The sequence below is a fragment of the Vulpes lagopus genome, chromosome 16, assembly GCF_018345385.1.
Source record: "Vulpes lagopus strain Blue_001 chromosome 16, ASM1834538v1, whole genome shotgun sequence".
In the NCBI taxonomy this organism is placed as follows: Eukaryota; Metazoa; Chordata; class Mammalia; order Carnivora; family Canidae; genus Vulpes; species Vulpes lagopus.
Window position 1 is genome coordinate 52,359,574 of NC_054839.1, and position 19,979 is coordinate 52,379,552.

The 19,979-nt window shown below is 38.5% G+C and overlaps 1 protein-coding gene across 4 annotated transcripts in view; it reads right to left on the reverse strand.

Moving 5' to 3' along the window:
- MTRF1 (mitochondrial translation release factor 1) overlaps positions 1-19,979 on the reverse strand; it is a 50,690-nt gene that overhangs the window by 7,185 nt on the left and 23,526 nt on the right. For all 4 annotated transcript variants that reach the window (XR_005984079.1, XR_005984080.1, XM_041731226.1 and 1 more), the window contains 2 exons: positions 6,409-6,545; positions 3,922-4,020 (listed from right to left, as the gene is read on the reverse strand). Coding sequence is in view for 2 of the 4 variants with exons in the window: in XM_041731226.1 (XP_041587160.1) it covers positions 3,922-4,020; positions 6,409-6,545 (236 nt within the window). In the remaining 2 variants the exon portion in view is untranslated. The remainder of the gene's footprint in view (positions 1-3,921; positions 4,021-6,408; positions 6,546-19,979) is intronic.

The window sequence follows — 19,979 nt, forward strand, 5'->3', positions numbered from 1 at the left end:
ATCAACACCCCAGGCACCTTGCTGCCACATTAACACGCACACCTGCTCCTTGCTAACCTCTGCTCCCCAAATCCTCTGGCCCTCCCCAGACCATTTCAGCTCACACTTCTCGTGCCAACCCTCAAATTTAAATTTTATTTAATCCATAAGTGGCTTTTATTAGTTTTGTTTTTTTTCTCAAATTGGAAATACGGCAGTTTTAAAATCTAGAAGCCCTGTGTGACGAAGATAATATTTATGCCAAAACATTTAGGGGACAAGAGTCTTGAGGTCTGCAACTTGCCTTCAAATAGCTCACCAGCAACATAGGAGACAGAAGGAAGAGAAGGCAAATATTAACAACTGTTGCATCTAGGTATAGGGTGTATATTGAACCAGTCTTTAAATGTATATACTCGAACATTTCTAAATAAAAAGTTCAGAAAAATACTCTGCTTATGTTTACCTCAAATAAGTCTACTGGGTGAAAAGGGTTGTTAGACTTTTCTGTAGTCTTCCCTACAGTTCTTCACTAAAATAATAACTTTATGTACCTTTCCTGTGTTATAGAAATTCTGTGTAACAGAGTTTTTGGGAACAGTGAATTAGTAGTCTTGTATTTTAGAAATGTTCAAAATCTAGACATTGGCTTAACGGAAATATTTCTATGTCAGCATCTGGAACAGAACATTTGAAGTTTTGATGTAGGAGTGAACTAAATTTTTTTTCGAAAGATTTTATTTCAGAGAGAGAGAGAGAGAAGAGAGTGCGCGCACGCGCAGGGAGGAGGGGCAGAGCAAGAGGGAGAAAGAGTCTCAAGCAGACTTTGCACTCAGCATGGAGCCCAAATTGGGGCTCAATACAAGTACCGAGCTTGGATCATGACCCAAGCTGAAACCAAGAGCCAGGCCCTCAACCGACTATACCACCCAGGCTCCCAGGCGTTAACTAATTTTATATTTGGTACTTCTTGAATGGTCTTACAGTTGAATTTTAGGTTAAGTGTATACATTCACTTCTCAATTTAAATTGTAGCGGAAAAGATGCCTTACTATCTTTGTATTCCACAAAACACCAGCATATATTAAAACCTCAATTAACTTTAAAAGTAAAGCAAAAGCCCCATGATGAAGTTTTAAAATTAAAATTTATACCATTTGGAGCATAAGATAGAAATTGCTTATAAAACCAGCATGCCCGGAGCTCAAATTATCATGGTATTGCCAAGGTGATTTCATCATTTGGAAATTATGTTAAAAGGATTATTACTCTTAACTGATAATCTCATCACATTTAGAGTTTTATTGGATTAACCAGAATTTGATTGGATTAACTAGCGTTTGATTGGATTAGCCAGAGTACAAAGACCAAAGATGAAGGACTTGTGGTTCCTAACCTTCGGAAGCTCATCATCTAGGGACAGAGCTAGGGACCACAATCAGGGCAAGAAATTAAAAGCAAGTGAGGGTTGTAACGTTAATTTTAAGAAGAAGGTGGCAACAAGAAAGAATTTAGGAAGAAAAAAGTTTGCGTTAGGTCATAAAAAGAGAACAGTATTTCTCCAAATTGAGACAAGCAGAGCATTTCAGTCAAAAGAAATGAGGCTGAAGAAAGGCATGGAAACAAAGCACAGAGCCAGGAGAGGGTGAGGGGAAATTTCCGATGCAGGGCAGGAGACAGGCTGATGTTAAGGAATTTGCACAAGGACTTTGAGAAACAGCATAAAAATGATATATTACAGGTAGTCTGTGCCTATGATCTAGATGAGTATAAATAAAAATAAAATCACCTACAAGATAACTCATACTAAGAATACAAGGTGATCTCATAGAACCCAAGGGTAGGAATGGAAAGGCTACTGCCACCACCCTGGGAATGAAGCTGGCCACAGGAATAGATGGAGGCGGGGATTACTCTCGTCAAGATTCTTTCCATCCGGTTCTATTTTTGCTCCTTTCAATATCAGCTTCATCTCTTACTGAACATTGCTTTCACCTCATGGTTTGGAAATGTGGCTTCTAACCTCTTGTAAATTTTACACATGTCAGTTTTAGCCGACAGAATGGCCCTCTTTGTCTCCAGCTTAAAAACGCAAGGAAGGAACTCATTGGCGGGGGCTTGTTCGGATTTCCTCCCCAAACAAACCAATTATTGTCTTGGGTCAGGATCATGATGCTGTCAGAGCAGAGCAGCTTCATCAAGAACTATATAAATGGAGTAGGGAGAAATTCAGGCTCTAAGATACAGGATCAGGGCTGAGCTGAGCTGAGTCCCCCAAACAGACAGCCACTTTCTTTCCTCTCCACTCCTTCCATTCTCTTCTATGGTTGTTGCCCACCCCCGGGGTTAAGGCCCTTATTGCTTTTCCTGCCTTATCTACAGCTATTCTGTCCCTAAGTTATTCAATCCTACTCGTCTCTTTCCTGTCCTTCATACAGATTTTAATGTTGTACTACATTTTTTCCATGACATTTCCAAACGTTCTCCTTTCGCTAATATGGGATGGTATTTTTCCTTCCCAGTAGGCTGGTTAATCATTACGAGAGCACACAAATATAATTTCCCTTATTATTTCTGAGTCTGGCATGCTAGTTTAGTTATTATAACATGTTAGCCAAAAGCCAGACATTTTATAACTGTAAGAGCCACTTAACCTGCGTCTGTTTCAAGACTGAATACTAACTGGAGACCCAAGGGCTATTCTAAAAAATATTACCGGCTGTAAGAATGCAGCCGTCTCAGGGAACACCGTCGCCACTACCAGAAAAACAGCAGAAAGAATATGGTGTAATCAGAACAATATGGCCAAATCTGTTTGGTTTTTATGTGTGTTTCCTGAGGAAACGGAAGTTAGCAAATATTTTCTCCTTTTTGACAAGGCTATTATGTTCCTATTTGAGACAGTCTTAAATTGCTGAGAAGACAGGAGAAGTGGCATAAGATACACAGAAATTTCTAAACATTTGAAAAACACAGACATTTCCTTTGTAAAATTAGGACTTTAATTTTGAGTACAGAATGGGACAAAGTCAAGTGAAAGAAGCCCTACGTATCAGATGGCATCAAGGAAAAAAAAATCAAAATCTTGCCTTTTGTACACAGTTCTTTATGAGAACGGGTTCATTTTTCCCCTCAGGGGAAGCAAAAGGCGAATTTTCCTATGCTTCATCATGAATGTATTAACGGCAGTTGTCTGGCCAAATGGGATTTAGTTAAGTTAATGTTCAAACCATGTCGGCAGGGTCTTTCCCCAACAAAATAATTATAACTCGTGAATCTAAAGAACAATCCATTGTGGTAGGCAGACCTCGAAGATGCCCCCTGGTGTACACACCTTGCAGAATTCTCTCCCTTACATGGAGGCAGAAGCTGTGTTATGATGGGATTTCATTCCAGTGATTAGGTGATTAATCAGTTGATGCTGAGTCATTCAAAAGGAATATTATTGGGGTGGGCCTGACCTAAATAGGCGAGCCCTTAAAAAGGCCTAAGCCATTCCTGCAAGAGATTCAAAGTGGGAAAGGGTGTATGGTGGGGCTACTTAACGAACAGCTGCGGGTGGTCTTTAGGACCCGAGAGCAGAGAACTCAGCTCTGCTGTACCCAGACTTCTAACCTGGAGAAATCGTAAGATAAATATTATTTTAAGCCACGAAGTTTATGGTAATTTGTTACAGAGCAATAGAAAACTGATATATTGTATACATGTATATTGAATATACCTTAATACACTGTGATTGCAAAGCAAAGAATTTGGAAGTCAAAGAGAACAGTTTCAAATTGCCACTAAGACCCCATTTCTTACCCACAACCTAATATGAATGTTTGCAAATTTGAGGGTACTGTCTTAAGCCAGTTTAATGATTTTAAGACATAATCCCCTAAAATTAGAGTATACTTTCCTGAAAAGCAAAGGTACATAAAGCGTATTCAGTTATATTACCTTAATACCACGAACTTCATATGCTATCCTGTGGTCAGTGACTCTATCCTGGGTGAAATTATATGTCCGAATTCTCTCTGACTGGGCTCTTGTTCCTACCTGCACCATAACAAAAAGGCAATTCATATTTTAACTTTGTAGTTACCTTTATTACAATAGAAGATGTGCTTGTAAATGGCCTATTATAACAGTTTCAGGTTTTTTTTAAAGGATTTTATTTATTAGAAACAATGCATGCAAACATCAGCTGGGGGGGACAGAGGGAGATGGAGAAGCAGACACCCTGCAGAGCAGGGAGCCTGACGTAGGGCTCGATTCCAGGACCCTGGGATCATGACCTGAAGCCAAAGGCAGACACTTAACTAAGTGAGCCACCCAGGTGTCCCTTAAAACCTTTAACTTTTAAAACTTCTTCTGATGGTCAGCTATACTTAATTTAGTCTCATATCATTTGCTTGAGGGGTTAAGAAGAAAAGTTACAGGGGTGCCTGGTCAGGTAAGCATCTGCCTTCAGCTCAGGTCATGATCCCAGGGTCCTGGGATGGAGTCCTGTACTGGGCTCTCTGCTCAGTGGGGATTCTGCTTCTCCCTACCCCTGTTCATTCATTCTCTCTTTCTCTCTCAAGTAAATAAAATCTTAAAAAAAAAAATTAAAGATTTTGAAGTCTAACCTTGGATATACCAAATCAGGGATTATGGCTTTTTATAACATTCCCGGGCCATCCTTTCTGCAACCAGTTAGGTATGGGAACTACTAACCCAAAGCATCAAATTAATGCCCAGGCTTCCACCCAAATCAGTTATATCAGACTCTTGGGGGATGGGGCCTGAAGCATGGACAAAGCTTTGTAGGTGATAAATGGAGCAAGGTTGAGAACCTGACATAATGCCTTCCTTATAAAAGCTACTGTATATATTAGTTGAAGCAAAAACTTCTCTAAGCATTAGAAATAGCTACTAAAGGGTTTCACATGGATGGACAAGCTAATTGGGAGGCATGGAGGTCTTTTCTGGGGCCCGAAACAAGAATTTCTGAAAACACACATACGTACACACACACACACACACACACACACACACACACACACACACACACAATTTGCACTAGGCCAAATATGAATTACTTATTTTAAAAATTACTATGTGAAACATCTGGTACTGCAATGCCAAATAGCAAGTAAGTCCCAATATCTTTTATCAGTTCAAATGTCACTGAGTTCTTAGTGTTTCTGCTATCACTCATGTGCCAAGAAGCGATGGTTTGTGAATGAGCATTCCTATCTGCATACGTGTATACTGATGCTATACAACAATCTAGGATTACCACAGAGGATTAGTATTCCATTAACCCTGTCACTTTCAATATTCGGAAGTTAGAATGTGGGTAAAGAAAGCTAGAAGGGAAAAAGTGTGAGATGATCAGGACATCTAGGCCAAAAGGATAATTAATGTTTAAGTTGATATAATTCATTATCCTAAAAGGCCACAAAGTTTTCCAAATTTAGTGTAGCAAACCCATCCGCAAAACAACACAAAAGCAGTTATTCCACTTTCTCTTCCAATCTCTAAGACCAACTTTACATTTTTTAGAATTTAAAATTCTATAATTTGTTTACTTAAAAACAATGACATTTATTCATTTTGCTTAGCATTTATCTATATATTTGAATAAATACTATATATTAATATAGTACAAAATTCAGAAAGTACAAAAGCTATCTACAGTGGAAATCTCTCTTCTACCTTTTGTCCCCACATCTAATCAGCAATCACCATTACCAGTTTTTCTGCAGTGCCATTTACTTTTGATCCCAGAGTTTTAACAACAGCATAGGTTCTTCAATTAAAAATCTGCAAATCTGGGGAGCCCAGGTGGCTCAGTGGTTTGGCGCCGCCTTCAGTCCAGGGCGTGATCCTGGAGACCCAGGATCAAGTCCCACATCGAGCTCCCTGCATGGAGCCTGCTTCTCCCTCTGCCTGTGTCTCTCATGAGTAAATAAATAAAATCTTTAAAAAAAAAAAACAAAAAAAACCTGCAAATCTCCTAATTTCCAGAGAGTTATTTTATCTTTTAACCTAACCTCCCCTCAAGACAGTCATGATACAAACACTGGAGAGAAACAACTGGGAAATAAATTCTGAGTTTATGCATACCTGATCTATTTATGTGCAAACCGGCACTCCAAATTGAGCCATAATCTGTCAGCCCATATACAATGAAATTATTGCTTTTTAACAAATAAGCATGTTTCCCTATGCTATAAGATATTCCCATTTGATCCAGAACAAAGACTACACTTTCTACACAAAATGATGACTTTTTTGCAGAGGTGTTATTATCACTTTTTTAATTTTACATAATCTCTACAGTCAACATGGGACCCGAACTCATGACCCCAAGATCAAGAGTCACATGCTCTTAAGACTGAAGCAGCCAGGCACCCCACAGTCCTTTATACTTATTTATTTATACTATATAAATCTTACCTGCAGTTTTCTAGTACTTTGTTGCTGACACTTGTCTTTCTCAATAATCTGCTGGTAGAGTCTAGCTCTCAACACTCGCAAAGCTATTTCTTTATTTTTAATCTGTGATCGTTCTTGTTGGCATTCTACTACAAGCCCTGAAAAATAACAAGGATCAGAGGTAAACTGTAAGCCTACAGAAGCCAAATTAAGACGGAACTGAGATGTCAATTATACCTCAATAAAACTGAAAAAAAAAAAAAAAAAAGGACAGACCTCAGGAACATTTTAAAGGGGGAAAGGTTAATCAGGAAAAGATCACAAGGGATTACAACAATTTTAGACTTAGCATACTTTAGAAGCTGTATCTTTTTACCATCATGATGGTAAAAGCAGTAGCTTGGCTATTTAGATTCTGATATCTGAGTAAGATATTTCAGAGGAGAAGACTGAAGGCAGTAGCATCTGCAGATGGTTACACATCCTTTCAGTCCCACAGCTCTGCCTCTCCATCCCAGCTCATTCAGATGACAGCCCGCCCTGCAGAGAGTGAACTACTGCCACCCCCATGCAGTGCTGCTCCAGTCTCTGTTTTAGTCAAGGGGCACTCAGCTTTTCCCCGTTAAACCACAAATTCACACAGAGCTGATGTTTTAAGAATGACTTTATACAACCCATGTGTCCATCAACAGATGAATGGATAAAGACATGGGGTGTGTGTGTGTGTGCGTGTGTGCAGATAGGTTATTTATAAATGTATGTATTTAGGAATTAGGTTAGCGGAGGGGTAGGCGAACCCTAAGCTTGCCTCATCCCTCAAACACAGCTAGATAAATATCTAATCATCTGAACACCCAAGAAATTGATCTGAGGACTGAGAGCACAAACTGCACATCTACAGGTAAGGAAACGGCCACCTTGTGTTAGGTAGGAGCTGTGGAGAGTTGATCTGGGGGAGAGAAGAGCTGGGGGGTGCTGTGGACAGGAGGGAGCCCCAAACATGGAGGGGAGGGAAGAGGAAGAGAGAGAGAGAGAGAGAGAGAGAGAGAGAGAGAGAGAAGCAGCAGGCCAGGGACTGCACACAAAAAACTATTTCCCAAAACCAGTGACTGGGAAAAGGAGAGGGGCTGTCTACAACTAGTTTTTACGAGCAATGGAGTGCAAAGCCGGAAGATTTAGGAGATTGTGCCGTCGATGGGGTTGTGCTTTGTGGTGCTCTGGTGGGAAGGGAGGGTGGAGACCTGGAGGTGGGCAGCGTGGTCTGAGGATCCCCTGGATCCCACGGGGGGACCAGCTCCCCTTCTTGGAGTGCACCTGGGAGTGCTGGCTCGGCCTCTCAGGGGACAGAACTAGCAGCGCTGATGTGGTCCCTGTTCCCTACATGGAAGAGACACCATCTGAGGGCAACAAACCTTTTAGCTGCGCTTTCCCATAAACCACTGTGTGGCTGTGTGACTGACTGCATTTCTGGGACAAAGTGGCACCAGCCACAATGTGGCGAGACCTTGCCCCAGAGGAGCAGCGTGGGTCCCTAAGATGTGGAGTTCTGAAATGCAGCCCAGTGCCTGAGCTCAAACACAGAGGAGCAGGGTGCCCCCTAGCAGGCGGGCAGCTCTGATATAAACAGGGTAAAGGCAGGGATCTGATGGGAGCCGGAGACACAAGAGGGGTGATGGGGTTGTGAGGTGACTGAGGACCTCCAGAAGGGGGCTGGTGGGAACCCCCTCTCCAGGAGAGCTCCAGGAGAGAGCTGGGTGATGCAATTTTCTCCCCTGCCAGTCAGCTCGGCCTGACTCGGGTGAGCAACACAGCTCCCCCCAGTGGACCCTACACCAAGCCCCGCCCTGCTGCATCCTGCAGGTTTGTCCTCAGCAGGGCAAGTCCACCTGAGACTCAGCACAGCAGGCCCCACCCCAGAACACCAGCACAATCTCCTCAAGGGCACTAAGGCTACTGATCACATAGTGCTGCAAACCTTCAGCTCTAGGGGAAATAGGATCTATCTTCTTCTTTTTTCTTTTTTAAGATTTTATTTACTTATTCGACAGGTGCAGAGAGAGATACTGCATGCACACAAGCAGAGGGAAAGGCAGAGGGAGAGGGAGACACAGGCTCCCTGGCTGAGCAGGGAGCCCCAAGCAGGGCCCAATCCCAGGACCCTGGGATCATGACTTGAGCCAAAGGCAGATGCTTAGCTGACTGAGCCACCCACGTGGCCCTGGATCTAGATATTAAAAAACAACAAAACAAAAAACAAAACATCAACAACAGACCAAAACACACCTAGTTAAAACCTTGCCACACACCAGGAAAGGCCTAAACACCCCTCACTGCAGGCAAGGAGAAACTGCAGAGGATTCACCTGAGGGAAGGAGCAGCCAAAACAAAACAGCAGAGTGCACACTCTGAAACACCTGAAGGACCAGGCCCAAGACAGTATAGGTCCCTTTTTCTTTTTCTTTCTTTTTTTTTTTTCTGGACCTCTTCTTAATATAGCCATTACTGTCAGGAGCAGGAATATAACAGGCTTTCCTAACAATCACACGCAAAGACAAACAAACAAAAAACAGTGATCTAGACAAAATGACAAGATGGGAGGAATTCATCCCAAAAGAAAGAATAGGAAGAAGTAACGGCCAGGGATTTAATCAATACAGATATAAGATGCCTGAACCAAGAATTTAAAACAACTTATAAGGAATACTGAGCTGAAAAAAGCATAGAAGACACCAGAGAATCCCTTACTGCAGAGATAAAAGAACTAAAAACCTGGTCAAGCTAAAATAAAAAATGCTGTAACCAAGATGCAAAACCGACTGGATGCAATGATAATGAAGATGGATGAAACCAAGGGTATAGATACAGAAGATAAAATTATGGAAAATAATGAAGCTGAAAAGAGGGAAAGAAAGGTATTAGATCATGAATGTAGAGTTAGAGTTAGGGAACTCAGTGACTCTTTAAAGCATTATAACACTTGTATCATAGGAGTCCCAGAAGAAGAAAAGGGGGCAGAAGGTTTAGTTGAGCAAATTATAGCTAAAAACTTCCCTAATATGGGGAAGGAAACAGATATCAAAATCCAAGAAGCACAGAGAACTCCCATTAAATTCCACAAAAGCTAGTCATCACTAAGACATATCATAGTCAAATTCACAAAATACACGAATAAGGAGCGAATTCTGAAAGCAAGGGAAAAATATCCCTAACCTACAAAGGAAGACATCTCAGATTCCCAACAGATCTGTCCACAGAAACCTGACAGGCCAGACAGGACTAGCAGGATATATTTAATTACTGAATGGGAAAAATATGCAGCCGAGAATATTTTATCCAGCAAGGCTGTCATTCAGAATAGAAGGAGAGATAAAGAGTTCCAAGACAAGCAAAAACTAAAGGAGTTTGTGACCACTAAACTAACCCTGCAAAAATACTAAAGAGGACTCTTTGAGCAGGGAAAAAAAGACCAAAAGTAACAAAAACTAGAAAGGAAGAGAGAACACCATCAGAAACACCAACTTTACAGGTAACACAATAGACACTAAATTCATATTCATCAAGAATTACTCTGAATGTAAATGGACTAAATGCTCCAATTAAAAGACATGGGGTGTTAGAATGGATAAAAAGGAGGACCCATCTATATGCTGCCTATAAGAGACTCATTTTAGACCCAAAGACATCTACAAATTAAAAGTGAAGGGATGGAGAAATATGTGTCATGCTAATGGACATCAAAAGAAAACCATACTTATATCTGACAAATTAGAGCTAAACCAAAGACTGTACCAAGAGATGAAGAAGGATACTCTATCATAAACAAGGAATCTATCCATCAGGAATATTTAACAATTATAAATATTTATGTCCCCAACTTGGGAGCACCCAAATATATAAATCAATAAATAGCAAACACAAACTAACTGATAATAATACAACAATTGTAGGGGACTTTAATACCCCACTCACAGCAGTGGAAAGATCATCTAAGTAGAAAATGAACAAGGAAACAAGGGCTTTGAATGACACACTGGGCCAGATGGACTTAACAGATATATTCAGAACATTCCATCCTAAAGCAGAATACACATTCTTTACGAGTGCACACAGAACATTCTGCAGGACAGATCACATAGTGGGTCACAAATCAGTCCTTAACAAATACAAAGAGACTGAGGTCATACCATACATAGTTTCCGACCACAATGCTATGAATCTTGAAGTCAACCACAAGAAAAAATTTAGAAAGACCACAAATGCATGTAGGTGAAAGAAACATCCTACTAAAGAATCAATGGGTTAACCAAGAATGTAAGAAGAAATTTTTAAAAATACATGGAAGCAAATGAAAATGAAAATATGACAGTCAAAAACCACTGAAATTCAGCAAAGGCAGTCCTCAAAGGGAAGTATATTGCAATACAGACCTACTTCAAGAAGCAAGAAAAGTCTCAAGTAAACAACGTAACCTTACACCTAAAGGAGTCAGAAAAGGAACAGAAAATAAAGCCTAAAGCCAGCAGAAGGTAAATACATATTAGAACAGAAATAAATGATATAAAAACAAACAAACAAAAAACAGTAAAACAGATCAACAAAACTAAGAGCTGGTTCTTTGAAAGAATCAATAAAATTGATAAACCCTTAGCTAGGTAACCTTTCTTTGATAAACCTTTCTTATCAAAAAGAAAAGAGAAAGCATCCAAATAAACAAAATCTTGGATAAAAGAGAAGAGATCATAAGCAACACCACAGAAATGAAAACAATTATAACACAATATTATGAGCAATTATATGCCAATGAACTGGGCAATCTGGAAGTAGTAGACAAATTCCTAGAAACGTACAAACTACTAAAACTGAAACAAGAATAGAAAATTTGAACAGACCTATAACCAGTAACTAAATCAAATCAGTAATTAAAATCTTCCAACAAACAAAAGTCCAAGTCCAGGGCCAGAGAAATTCTACCAAACATTTAAAGAAGAATTAATACTCATTCTTCTGAAACTTCCAAAAACAGAAATGGAAGGCACCTGGGTGGCTCAGTGATTGAGCTTCTGCCTTCGGTTCAGGGCATGATCCTAGGGTCCTGGGATCGAGTCCCACATCGGGCTCCCCTCAGGGAGCCTGCTTCTTCCTCTGCCTGTCTCTGCCTCTCTCTGCCTGTGTGTGTCTCTCATGAATAATAAAAAAAAAAATCTTAACCCTCTCCCCCAAAAAACTGAAAACAGAAATAGAAGGAAAACTTCCAAATTCATTCTATGAGGCCAACATTACCTTGATTCCAAAACCAAAGACCCCATTCTGATAAGGACACTTACAGGCCAATATCCCTGATGAACATGATGCAAAAATTCTCAACAAGATACTAGCAAATTGGATCCAACAGTATATTAAGAGGATTATTCACCACAATCAAGTGGGATTTATTCTTGGGCTGCAGAGGTGGTTCAACATCTGCAAATCAATTAACATGATATACCACATTAATAAAAGAAAGGATAAGAACCATATGATTCTCTTAATAGATGCAGAAAAAAAGCATTTGCCAAAATACAGAATCCATTCTTGATAAAAACCCTCAACAAAGTAGGCATAGATGAAACATACCTCAACATCATAAAAGCCAGGAAAGACCCATAGCTAGTATTATCCCCAATAGGGAAAAACTGAGAGGTCCGGAACAAGACAGGGATGTCCATTCTCACCACTGTTGTTTAACATAGTACTATAAATCCTAGCAATCAGACAACAGAAAGAAATAAATAGCATCCAAATTGGCAAGGAAGAAATCAAATTCTCACTATTTGCAGATGTTATACTCTATATAGAAAACCCAAAGGACTCCACCAAAAGATTGCCAGAACTGATATAGGAATTCAGCAAAGTCACAGGATATAAAATCAACATGCAGAAATTTGTTGCATTTGTATACACCAACAACGAAGCAGCAGAAAAAGAAATCAAGGGATTATCAAAAGATGAATGGATAAAGATGTGGTCTATGTATACGATGGAATATTCCTCAGCCATTAGAAACAACAAATACCCACCATTTGCTTCGACGTGGATGGAACTGGAGGGTATTATGCTGAGTGAAATAAGTCAATCGGAGAAGGACAAACATGGTCTCATTCATTTGGGGAATATAAAAAATAGTGAAAGGGAATAAAGGGGAAAGGAGAAAAACTAGGTGGGAAATATCAGAAAGGGAGACAGAATATGAAAGACTCCTAACTCTGGGAAACGAACTAGGGGTGGTGGAGGGGGAGGTGGGCGGGGGGTGGGGGTGACTGGGTGATGGGCACTGAGGTGGGCACTTGACGGGATGAGCACTGGGTGTTATTCTATGTGCTGACAAATTGAACACCAATAAAAAAAAAATTAAAAAAAAAGAAATCATGGAATTGATCCCATTCACAATTGCACCAAAATCCATAGGGATACCTAGGAATAAACCTAACCAAGATGTAAAAGATCTATACTCTGGAAACTATGGAACATTTATGAAAGAAATTGAAGAGGACACAAAGAAACGGAAAAACATTCCATGCTCCTGAATTGGAAGAACATTGTTAAAATGTCTATACTACCCAAAGCCATCTACATATTTAATGCAACCCCTTTTCTGTTCCGTTGATCTATGTGTCTCCTTTTGTGCCAGTACACAAAGATAAATTCAAAATGGATGAAAGACTTAAATGTAAGACTCATCAAAGTCCTAGAGGAGAACACAGGTAGCAATCTCTCTGACCTCGGCTGCTACAACTTGTCACTAGACATGTCTCTGGAGGCAAGGAAAACAAAAGCATAAATGAAATCATCAGACATCATCAAGATAAAAAAGCTTCTGCACAGCAAAGGAAACAATCAACAAAACTAAAAGGCAGCCTACTGAATGAGAGAGGATATTTGCAAATGACATTATCTGATAAAAGGTTAGTACCCAAAATCTATAAAGAACTCACCAAACTCAACCCCCTGAAAAACAAATTATCCAGTTAAAAAATGGGCAGAAGATAGGAATAGACGTTTTTGCAAAGAAGACATTCAGATGGCTAACAGACACATGAAAAGATGCTTAACATCACTCATCATCAGGGAAATACAAATCAAAACCATGATGAGATACGACCTCACACTTGTCAGGATGGCTAAAATTAACAACACAAGAAACAACAGGTGTTGGAAAGGATGCGGAGAAAGGGGAACCCTCTTACGTTGTTGGGCACGCAAACTGGTGCAGCCACAGTGGGAAACAGTATGGAAGTTCCTCAAAGAGTTAAAAATAGAAGTACCCGGGGATCCCTGGGTGGCGCAGCGGTTTGGCGCCTGCCTTTGGCCCAGGGCGCGATCCTGGAGACCCGGGATCGAATCCCACGTCGGGCTCCCGGTGCATGGAGCCTGCTTCTCCCTCTGCCTGTGTCTCTGCCTCTCTCTCTCTCTCTCTCTCTCTGTGACTATCATAAATAAATAAAAATTAAAAAAATAAAAATAAAAAAAAAATAAAAATCCCCTTTTAAAAAAAAAAAAAAAAGAAGTACCCTTTGATCCAGCAATTGCACTACTAGGTATCTACCCAAAGGATACAAAAATACAGACATGCACGCCAATGTTTATAGCAGCATTATCAACAATAGTCAAACTTGGAAGGGGCCAAATGTCCACTGACTGATGAATGGATAACGAAGATGTGGCAAATATATACAATGGAATATTATTACTCAGCCATCAAAAAGAATGAAATCTTGCCACTTGCAATGATGTGGACAGAGCTACAGTGTATGATGCTAAGCAAAATAAGTCAGTCAGAGAAAGGCAAATACCATATGATTTCATTCATATATGGAATTTAAGAAACAAAACAAAGAAAAATGGAGGCAAAAAACCAGACTCTTAAATATTTAGAGCAAAATGGTGGTTACCAGAGGGGTTGTAGGTGATGGGGATTAAGGGTACACTTACTGTGATGAGCACTGAATAATGTATAAAATTATTAAATTACTATATAATACGTTACATATATATATACACTATATTATATATTTGAAACTATCATAACACTAAGTTAATTACATGGCAATAAAAATTAATACAATGAAAAGAGAAAAATAAAAATGAATAAACAGTTGACCCTTGAACAACACTCGTTTGAACTGCACAAGTTCACTTACATAAATTCTTTTTATAGTATAGTATTATAAATGTATTTTCTCTTCCTTTTGATTTTCTTAATAACCTTTCTTCTAGCTTAATTTATTATAAGAATGCAGTATACAACTCAAAATATGTATTAATCACTATTTATGATATTGGCATGGCTTTGGTCAACAGTAGGCTATTAGTAATTAAATTTTAAGATAGTCAAAAGTTGTGTGTGTATTTTTGACTGCCAAGAGTTGGGGGGGTTGGCACCCCTAATTTCCATGTTGTTCAAGGGTCGATTTTGTATAGAAAGCAATGAAAAGAAATCATTTAAAACTCTTTACAAGGGAGACTTTAGAATGAATGTTTCTCAGTTGTCCTGGCTCTATATTCAGCTAATCCCACATCTGATCATACATATTTTCATTAGCCAACTTCTGGGTTTGTGTGGCTTTTAGCCCAAATCTGGACCTGAAATAGTGACCCTTCAAATTTCAGATTGTGCTATTCTTAACTTCACAGCTATCACCCTGAAGGTTTGTTTCTCATCCTGCTCTCAGGTACATTAGAGGTGAAAAGTACTTTTCTTTCTGAACCACAAAAGCCAAAAACCATATTAGCTTAGGCCAGCTGAACTGATATAATGGCAACTATTTTGGTGGAAATTTTTAAAAATTCCTACAAAATTCTACTCTCTAAAAACAAAACAAAACAAAATTCTACTCCCCAAATTATGTTTTCACCCTAAGTAAGCTACAATCTCTACTTGCTAATATTTTTAGTAGGAATGCCTAGGTTTCACCTCTATTGGTTTTCTCTTATCTGCTTTACTGCAGTCATGTGTTTGGGCTGGGGCACCAACTTGCTTTCATCTTCAGGCATTTGCCTGGAGCTGTCTTGAATCTGGTATTCTTTTTGCACCACCCAAAAGATATGAAAATATTCATTTCGAGAAGGCTAGACATTCATAAACTTTACTTCAAATTTCTCTTCTTCTCAGCTGACCGGCAGTATAAGCTGACCGGCAGCTTATACACTGGTACTATTCCTATCCAGTGCCTGAGGTCAGAATTTTTAGCTTAAGACTTACTTATCAGCTCAGTAATTCCCAAGGGAATCACTTCATTATATGTCTTAATATACTTTCTGCTGAGGAATATTTAATCATAAGTATTCACTTAAGAATAGAGAATTTGGGTAGGGGGGAGATAGGCTGAATATTAGAAGAGCTATTGAAATAAGATGCTGGAGTTGTGAAAAACTGTAAAAGGACTTCGAAAAATCAAAAACTTCTCTCAGTGTTGTTTCAGTACTCCAAAATTCTAGGTAGGAATAGTACCAAGAGGGTATTTAATATACATTTGCTAAATAACTACATTATTACTTAAAAGATTTTCAATTATAAATGAGAACAAATAGACCATGTATCATTCTAAATAGCCCATTAAAGAAAATTAACATCTCTGAACTTGAGATGCATCTTATCCTTATTGGCATATGATAACTTAATTGGTACTATTTTTTATATTTCTTCATAGCAACAAAATAGTGATTTCTCTTTCAATTGATGGGTTCTTAGATTAGATGAAATAAATTATACATAATCAAAGATTAAATAAAAATCCTGTAATCTTAAAAGTACAAAATGATATAAAAATTAAATCTGATTTGGAAGAATTAGGGATTATCTATAATCTATGATGATGAAGGAATACATTGTTAGAATTACAGAGGTCCACTTTCATTAATTAGTAAGAAACTAAAAAGCCTGCTTTGTTTATTTATTTTTTTTAAATATTTTTTTACCTCTTCATGAGAGACACAGAGAGAGAGGCAGAGACACAGGTAGAGGGAGGATCCAATCCCAGATCCTGGGATCTTCGCCCTGAGCCAAAGGCAGACGCTCAAATGCTGAGCCACCCAGGCATCCCTAAAAAGCCTGCTTTAAAGCAGAAAATACTAATTTGTCTTCATCTCAATTTGATAAATTTCACTAAAAAAGGTAACTTTTCCCTGAACATTTAACCGTAACCCCATGGTACCACTCTTCCAATGGCTGAAAAATGGAGTTCTATAGAAGCATTAGGTTAGAAAAAAGTGTGAGTCTTCAGAGTCCATGTGCAAGAGGGAAATGGAAAAATGACCTATAGCTCTCACTTTCAAGTCTAACAGGGACATAGTTCCCATTCTAAGGGTTGTGGAGTGGACAGATTAGAAGAAAGGCTCAGTTTTCTTTGCAATAGATACTGAAGTCACAGTAAACCTCAAAGTACACAGTTGACTTAAGAAATCACCTGCTCATAACATGGATTCATAAGCCCTAGTAGGCCTTGTAATACATGGCCTAAGGGAAGGTTTGAGGGTAAGCCTTAGGGCCTCTTTTAGATCAAATAATCGATCTTAAGTGGCTAAAAAATAATTTAGCCCAAGGTGAGTTTGGCAACAAAAATATTGGTCACTTTTTGTAAAGTCAGTAATTTATGGCTGCACAAGGATATGTTTTTAAAATATTTTGGTTCATTTTTGTCATAATTTTTATCACTTTTGCCTGACTTTTTCTCATTTTAATTTTTAATTCAGCTTAAGCTCATTATTACTATTCTGGACAGTTTATAATATAGAACAATATCCCACAATACAGGGTTGAAGCACAACACACTAAGTATCCAAAAATTTGTGGATTTCTTAGGTAAATTATGGTAAACTACAAAAAGTATCACCTCATTTTTGGTGAAAAAAGATACATTTCTATATGCATAGAAGAGCAAATTTGAAAAGATATACAGCAAAGATATATGCCAACACAAATTGAACACCAATAAAAAATAAATTAAAAAAAAAAAAGATATATGCCAACAGTGGTTACTGGGAATGGTTATAAATGTTTTCTGTTCTTTTGTGTATATATTCTCACTGTTTACAGTTTCTTTTTAAATTTTTTTAAATTTATTTTTTTAAAGGTTTTATTTATTTATTCATGAGACACACACACAGAGAGGCAGAGACATAGGCAGAGGGAGAAGCAGGCTCCCAGCAGGGAGCCTGATGTGGGACTTGATCCCGGGACCCCAGGATCACACCCTGGGCTGAAGGCAGAAGCTCAACCACTGAGCCACCCAGATGCCCCAGTTTTTAGTTTCTTAGGGAGTAAAAATCAAAGAAATCTTGAGAGACATTATAAAATTATCCTGTTGCTGGATATTTAGGCTACATCAACTTTTGCTATTACAAACAGTACAAGCAATAATAATCGGCTGACAATGAATTTAAAATTTAAAGGTGACATCTGATTTCAAGATGGCCTCCTCTTTCTTTTAAAAATGACACTAAAACAAGAAAAAGAAATGTAAATACAAAATAAAAACAGGTGATGCACAGAGCCCCAAACACAATATATAAAGGCAGAAAGGCTATGGAAGAAGGGTAAATGACTTAGCAATGGAGAGGAAGGTGAAACGTTACTCCTTGTAGTTGGATAGCTGACCAGAAACAAGCCTTTTTGCCCTGCTGCGTAGCAGAAAGGCTCAGGAACTGAGGCACCAGGTACTTAGAAGTTGAGGACTAAAATCAGAAAGTCCTGAAGTAGATCTCTAAGTCCCTTCCCTCTGTCTGTAGGAGGCAGAAGGTATAGTCTTTAGAGAATTAAACAAGGGAAGTTCGACTTGACACTTGGCACAAAGGAAATTAAATATAAGACATGGGAAAGAAAACAAGAGGATTAAGGAAGTTTGCTTACTAAATGGTGAGACCTTGACCTTACTCTTAAATGTAATCTCAGAGGATCCTATTCAGGAGAAAACAAACTACTCAAGTGAAAAGATCTACAATCTTTGACATTTGGAAGTTCCTAATAAAAAAGTGAATTAGAAAAGATCTACAAACCTTGACATTTGGGAGTTCCTAATAAAAAAGTGAATTAATCATCTAACTGCCCTAAAGTGAAACTTACTAGTGGGTAAGTGGCACCCAAGCACTTAAGAGTTTTTAGAACCTCACTGTTATTGTGTATATATAAAGACAGTAAAGAAATCCTTGACCTTTCTGACCAGAAATTAAGAGTGAAACGGAAAAAATAAACTGAAAGGAAACAGAGACATATGAAGGAGGAGAAAACTTCAGGGAAACTAAAATTCATATATTTGAATAAAAAAAGAACAATGCATCAATAATAACAAAAGGATGTTATAAAAATGGGACAATTCTGAAAATAAAGAATTTGTGAATATTTTTAAAAAGAACAAATTTTTAAAATTTAGTAAAAGTGTTGGGGGAAAAAACCTAAAACCAAAGTGATGGACAATTTGAGAGAAAATAAAAGAAGACAAACAGTAAATCCAAGAGGTCTAACATCTGACTAACAGAAATTCCAGGAAGAACAAAGAAAACAGTGAATAAGAAATAACTGAAGAAAAGATTTCAGAACTAAAGGGCAGGAGTCTCCATATTGAAGGCAACAAACAGAATGAATGGGTTAAGCCTCTGACTCTTGATCTAAGCTCGGGATTGTGAATTCAAAATTTAAATTCTGAAAATTAAATTTTAATTAAAAATATTAGAAATAATGAATGACAAAAGTGTAAAATGTTCTAAGAGGATATGGTTTCCAACCAAGTATTCATCCCCAGTGAATTAGGAGATCAGAATAAAGCTATTTTCAGAATACGTTCATCTCATGCATCTTTTCTCAGGAAATCACTTGAAGGACTTCACTAAAATGAAGGAGTAAACTAAGAGAGATGAGATGGGACCTAAGATATAAGAGGCTCCAGCACAGAATAGGGTGGAAAAGAATTCCCTGTCAGTGTCCAGAACAACCTCTGCATTGCAGCCCTGGAGAGCAACTGCTCCAGACTAGAACACCATAACGAAGGGCTCTAACAGAGATCGTGCCACAATGCATTAGCCCAATATAAAATCTAGTTAATTCTATTCTACAGAACTTCTGGAAGAACAAGGAAGACTGAATCAAAGAGAAGTAAGCAAATATAAAAATAATGAAGTAATTGTTAACCCTAAGAAATGAAATCACAGTATAGTCTCTCCCCTGCTATCAGAAAGAAGAACATTCCTATGAGATCTTTCATAGGCCACAATGTTGTAAAGTGAAGAGCAATTATCACTAAGTTACACGGAAAATTTTTTGAGCATTCCCAGACCCCCCAAAAAACTCTGTTATTAAAACACATCTTTCTAATGGATATACAAAATAAATTGGGAAAATAAACTGAGATAAAGCCCAGATGCTCACAGAGTTCAAAGCTGTGGTAGCTTAATGCTGAGATGCTGAGTGTAATTCCCGGGGAAGGAGCTTCATGGGGCCACTCTCACTGCACAGAGCGCTCGAAGCCTCTATAACACTTAGCTGCAAAATAAATGCTGAACACTATTTTGCTTTTTACCTTTTTTTTTTTTTCTGTAAAAATGAAAATCTGTTTTAGATTTCT